The 6,550-nt window shown below is 38.1% G+C and overlaps 1 protein-coding gene across 1 annotated transcript in view; it reads right to left on the bottom strand.

Moving 5' to 3' along the window:
* ELAVL1 (ELAV like RNA binding protein 1) overlaps positions 1 to 2,150 on the bottom strand; it is a 21,685-nt gene extending 19,535 nt beyond the window's left edge. Inside the window, exon 1 of the mRNA XM_009577624.1 lies at positions 1,969 to 2,150. Coding sequence (XP_009575919.1) covers positions 1,969 to 2,140 — 172 coding nt within the window. The 5' untranslated portion in view covers positions 2,141 to 2,150. The remainder of the gene's footprint in view (positions 1 to 1,968) is intronic.
* Positions 2,151 to 6,550: the final 4,400 nt, after the last annotated feature.

The raw sequence follows: 6,550 nt of genomic DNA, 5'->3' as shown, positions 1-6,550 counted from the left end.
GTCAGGTGATGCCGGGGGGGGAGGCGGGGGGGCAGCAGCCAAACATCAGGTGTTTGGGTTACAGTGCAGTTTTACAATATAGAAATGGTAATGCAAACATGAAGGGGTGGAAAGAAAAGCAAAAGGAAGAAAAAAAGTGGTACTTTTAGAAGGTTCGTGAAGAAGCCAATTCTTAGTTACTGATATTCCAAAACTATCAGTGAGCATGGAGAATTGCTCCTAACAGTGTTGCAAGTGAACGAAAAATTAGGTAGCAACAAAATTAAGTGGTCTGACCAACAGAGCCATGCAGAATTAAACACTTACAATCACTTTAAAGAAAAGCGAGCATTTTGTCCACAGGCACTCAAGGGCTCTATGTGACACTAACAGGAATTTCACTTTTGATTCTTCAGAGGGTTGTTAAGAAGAATCTGAAGCACACAAGCATATATTTTGGACTTTAAACTACCCAGCACTGTCAAGTTCCAAGTTAAAGTTAACCAGACTTTACCAGAGTATTCGATGCTACAGGGAACAGTGTGAAGTAGACCCTCAAATTTCAGGTAATGACGTGTCTTGCTTCCCATTTAAGATATCCTTACCTCCCAACGCAGACAATTTTGTGCTTATTTGAAAGTCTAAGGTGTGGATCAGCTGTGATATTTGATGAATGGCTTGCTACTGTTAAACAGGTGATCTTATTTGCTTGCAAAAGTAGCGTGCAGAGCAAGCCTCTACCTCTAAGCATCTCAAACTGCATGACCACATCTAGGCTGAATACTCAGCTATCAAAATATTCAAAGAAATCAGTATTTTATTTAACTATTTCACGATGATTTTACATATACATTCCATAAATACAGATTTAGATAGATGGCTATCACATGAAACTTATCTGAAAGAAATTAGGAAAACTAAAGACATGGAAATCAGAGAAGCCATTCTGAAAGCAAATTCTGAAGGTCTTAATTATTCAGTTCTCACGTCTATTCTCAAGCATATAAAATAAAGTACTAAAATCAGTTAAGATAAAACACACGAGAATTCTTTGTGTGTTATCAGCAGTTTTCATGCCGTTTTTACAGACAGTGAAGTAGTTTCAGACGTGCTTCATTATGGATTAGATATTGATCTAAGTCAGTATTGCTAGATTCTGAAATACAAGTTTGAGCATGCGCAGCAGAAAATTCCACGAGGCAATCATCTGCAGGCTGAGAACAAACAAGCATGCATAGCTAGTTAACAGCACAATTACTTTTATTTACAGAAACAACCATGCTCTCCCACTAAATCCAAGATTTCGTGAATTCTGAACAAGAATAACCAGAGTTTTTAAATGAAGATTTTTAACTGTGCAAGGATTAAAACATCTTCACAGAGCAGATAAAGAGCTCCTGCAACTAAATAGATATGGCTTATGGAACCAGTTGCTCTACCAGCATTTGTTTGTTTTCAAGGAAACAAAGTTTCACAAATCTGAACAATTCATTCCTCTCATTTTTTTAAAGCTACTACTTACAATCCTATTCAAGGAACTCACAAGTTAAATTCTGAAGAGTGATACGTGATACAACTGTTTCAGACACATGCCACACCTTTATTTTACTGATCAAAATCAGATCAAAAGGTTTGTTTGCATATTCAGAACTCTGGTAGAGTCAAAAGTGCTCAGACTATAGGAAGAATAAATAAGCTGGAGACCAAATTCCAATTAGTTTCAAACATTCCTATTGATGTTCAAATTTAGGAACTGTACTTCTTGGAATTCTTAACCATATACAAAAGAGTTATTAATTTAATCTTAAATATTCTATCTTCCTAATACTCAATATCTAGTCTTAGCATTACTCTAATTATATGCACACTTTTCAATAGTTTGATTACAGCACACAAATATTTAATATTTCTACATTAAATTGCATTCAATTAAGTATTTCCTTGAGCAGTCTACCACAAAGTAAAAATTTCTTATATACTACATCATACCTGCAACTTTGTCCCGAATAAGTTTTGCAGATTCAACTTCGCCAATACTGCTAAATAGACTCCGCAACTCATCTTGCGTCATGTTCTGAGGGAGGTAGTTCACAATTAAATTTGTTCTACCAATATCATCCCTGCAATCTTCAGCCATGTGATCTTCATAACCATTAGACATTTTATAATATATCTGCAAAGAGAAAAATCCCAAGTAAGTTCTAGATCTCTGCATTTCAATAAGCCAAACTTTCTCCACCTGAAGTAAGTTCGAATGTTTATTTAAAAAAACTGAGAACAAGCAACTGTTTCAACTATGCATTTTTTCCACTCACAAAACAAAACATTTGTTGAAAATTTCCAGAACAATTAATTCTTTCAAACTAACAAGCATGGCATTTTACAAAACCACGTACCATTAAAGAGCTCTTAAGGTTTTTTTTTTCCTACGTTAATAAAAAGCATCAAAACAGATTTTGTACACATTCCTGTAAACTGCAAAGTATTCACAACAGCTGAGTTAAAAATCAGGTTTCCCATGTCCAAGCACTTGACTAGCCAGAATCAAAAATGCCACCTCAACCTTAATTCCAACCTTATGCCCGGAACTCTTAAGAGACAGAAAGAGGAGCAGCAGACAGATCTACTAGACCCAGTTCAGTATTTCAACTGGGGACTATTTATTTTCTAAATGTTTTGTCCTTTACACATTACTTATCCTGCATCTTAAGGCCCTGTTATTGTTAAATGGTTGCCTTTGGGTGACTGCTTAATTGCATATATGAAACAGATGAATCTGTACTTGTACACTAACTTTGGTGTATATTGAGTATTTGACAGATTTTTTCATTTTTGCACCTTTTCAGAGAAAGCCTTGAGAAAACATCCAGAATTCCATCACATGAAGATACTCTCTGCCTTAGTCAGCCATCAGCAGGGACTGAATCCTGATGTTTCAGATGCAGAGGACATCTACAACTCAAAGTCACAACAGACCCCAGCTGCTCTTCCTTCATGGCCTGCCAGAATAGTAGATTTAAAGTGCTTTTACAACTACTTTGAAATTGTCAAAACCAGGATACCTAAACCCTTTTCCCGCAACAAGAGAAAAATGAGGTCAGATTCAGGAAGCCTAGACTGGCATGTTCTTTCTGGAAAACACCACCACCAAGAAGCTAATTTCTTGTATGGTTCCAGACTCTGGTTCTCAAGTTTGCTGCTGCAGATCTGTTCATCCTCTCAGGCCGAGAGCACTAAAGATCTCTAGCTCCAAAACAACATAGTTTTGTTTAACAGCTCTTAAAAACAGCTGTGAAGCACACAGAATTAACAGAAAGGCAGCTAAAACCCTGAAGTTAACTCATGGCCTCCTGATGCTCAGTTCAGCACTCCTCCTCTAAGTCATCACTATTTATGCATAAGCAACTACTACTAAAATTCCTCTAGTTGCAGTTTGCTTGAGAACTGAGCATATTACCTGAAGCAGGTATCACTAGCACAGTACTAATCTTGCCTGAAGGGATAATCAATCTGAGCTGAACTGAAACAGTTTAAGATATTATTGCTTCTCAGCCACCAGTAAAACATCAGGTCAGGTGTTCAGAGGACGGAAAAGCTTCTAGATCATCTCAACACAGAGTGAGCCAGCAAGCCTTACAGTACCATGTAGTTCATACTGGCTAGGTTTGCCAATTTATTTTTGCATTAAGATGGGTCAGAAGCATTCATGTGACCACATATACTTCTCAAATAAGGTGATTTTGAGTTACAACCATTAACATCACAAGACAACCATGTAGCATCAGCTTATAGATTTTTGTGAACCTACAGACATCGCTGCCCACTATGCTAAGGGCCTGAGCAATGGTACGTGGCTTTATTTTACAGATCAGGATCTACTAAAGGATGAGCCTTTCCAAGGACTGCACCGCCACTGACAACTGGAAGTTGAATAATGGAAAAAGTCAGGAAGAGCAACTAGAAATCCTAAGTCTAGAAAGAGAATGCTGCCCACAGGAAGGGACTTCAGTCCCTTCACCAGAAGCTATTGTTAAGGCATGTTGGGCATTTATTTCATACTTTCTTCTTGTGAAGGTCAGGGTTTTTTTAAATGGCAATAACACAGTACACCATTTTAGAATAAACCATGACTAGACATATGTTAATTTAAGATTTAGCATAGCATAGATTTAAACTGAATCTTTTTTTTTTTTTAATGTGTTGAAGCATTAACAGTTGGCAGTTTATAGAAGGAGAGGTCTTGCTCCCCCTCACCCACTGATTAGCCTTCTACCCCCTATTTCTGTGTTTCAAGTGTCAACAGGAACAAGCCCCAGCACCCTTCTGCCCACAGAATAACCAATTTGTACCATGAAAGCAATGGAAAACTACACCAGGAGGGAAACACTTTTTGTTGTGTCAGCAGTTTTAATCTGCTATCCTTGCAGCAAGATAAGCACCAGAGCTAATGCCAGAGGATAGGAGAGCAAGAGGAGAAACTGCAAAGCTAGAAGCAGGGCAAGAGACTCCCCCCCATCAGATGATTTTAAGCTGCCAGGTTGTCTCAGTTGTACTGTGAAATTATGTCATTAAATACACGTTGCCTTCCAACTCTGTCAGAACTGTCTGAGCACAACCTCAGAAAAGCTTCCTGTTCTGCTAAATGACACCAAACAGCTGAACCTTTTTTGTTCAACATATCTGAGCTATAAAACCAGATTACTTACATTTTCAAAATTCAAATTAAATTTTGAAAGGAAGGCAACTTTGCTGGCCTTTGTCCTGTATAAAATTCAAGCCCTAGAAGCACAACACACCAATATGTTGATGAGTATGGAAGTCGTACAGTACAATTAGAGTATTCAGTGCAATTAGAGTATTTAGTAAGCAAAGGAAGAAACGTTGAGATTTTTCCAACTTTACAAAAGTTCAAAATTTCCTTCATTTTAATCAAATTTGCCCAAGATACGATACAAATCCTTCCTGCTGCCAAGGTTTGCCTCCTGCCAAGTTTAAGAAGTTGCTATGTATTTTAACACTTTCCAAAACCAAAAACTTTTAAAAAAAAAAAAAATCTATTTTCCTTATCCTCCAAGGTACATCTGCTGCCTAAAAAGGAGGCACCACAGCTAGATACCAAGCACAGAAAACTCCCCAGCACACCATGATGGCAAGTTACCAGACTTATAGCTGGCATTAAGCAAAATTGACAGGAGTTTGGCAAGTGGCTATCGACTTTAAATCATTTTACCACAGCCTCTAATCTCACTGTCTGCAATACTTGCCATCTATATCTCCCCATGATAAACAGGGAGTGCCTAGAGCATTGTTGATTCAGAAGCAATCAGAACTGTGAAGGAAGCCTTCCATCTGCTTTTCTTCAGACATTAGAAAAAAAATATAGGAAGCCCTTGCATAAAGGCCTGGCAAACATTTTCATGGGATACCAGGAACAAAGCATGCAGAAGCAATAATGGCATAGTAGAGAAGAGGAAAAGGAGCAGAGTGCTGATAAAGAAGATACTCTTTTCTTCCTAATCTTTCACCAAGCACTTACACAATCTACTGCAAGACTAACACTTTCTGGCCATCCTGGAAGTTAGTGGGAAACCACTTCCTCCACTGGTGGTGAACAGTTCTCATGCCAGTGAGAATAAAAACAGCCCCTGAAGACTTGTTAACCTTTGCATACTGAAAAGAATTCCAAAAAGAAAAGGCAGTATAAAATAGTCAGTATGGATGAAATGAGAAACGCTACATAAAAAACCAGTTTTTCTTATTCTGCTCTCACTGAAATATGTTGAGGGAATCTCCTGATCTTTCCTTACCAAAAAGGGAACAATCAAATTCTATCAGTAAATATTCCAGACCTGAGAACCAGGCCTAGAAACTAACTTGGATCTGTAACTTCATTAACTGACGTTTGTCATTCCACGTTAACATAAATCAGAAGTCTGAATGCACTTATATTCTCAGCTGACAGGTCAAGGATGGGAAAAAGGCCTAAGAGCTCCATTTGGGAAGGCTACCTGTAATGAGACTGGTACTTTGCAGCCTTTCAAAAAAAGACCTATGTCCCAAAAAAAGGAAATTCTAAGACTAAGTTCCATTGCACTGCAGTCCCTAAAATGAGAATTTTTTTCAATAACCAAACCCTGCAACAGCCTGTTTTAAAAGGCAGCCTTCTTTTTCTTCCTTGTGTAAGATACCCTCAAACTTATGATGCTGAGGATGCATAGAGCAACCAGCATGAACCGTACATACTGTGCCCAAATCTTCCGTTAATTCTAGGGGTACTCAAATTCACATAGCCCAACACTTTACTACCTGCTTCAAAGATTGCTCATTTATCAACAACCAGGTCTGCATTCTCAGGACTGGACTGAGAAAGCTCTCCAAGGTATTTTTTTCAGAAGCGTTGCGCTGACCATGACAATCACCTTCTCACAAAGGTGCGCAAGATCCCAGAAGGTTTAAAAGAAAATGACACAAATGGTTCTGGCAACAGACCAATAAAAGCTTTTTCCAAGTGAAACTCAGTATCTCCATCCAGAATTCTAGGATACAGTGCTATTAAGTCTTTCATTGCGAG

The sequence above is a fragment of the Fulmarus glacialis genome, unplaced genomic scaffold (assembly GCF_000690835.1).
Source record: "Fulmarus glacialis isolate BGI_N327 unplaced genomic scaffold, ASM69083v1 scaffold27845, whole genome shotgun sequence".
NCBI classification, from domain to species: Eukaryota; Metazoa; Chordata; class Aves; order Procellariiformes; family Procellariidae; genus Fulmarus; species Fulmarus glacialis.
Note: the sequence above shows the minus strand (reverse complement) of the source record. Positions and strands in the feature narration are given on the sequence as shown.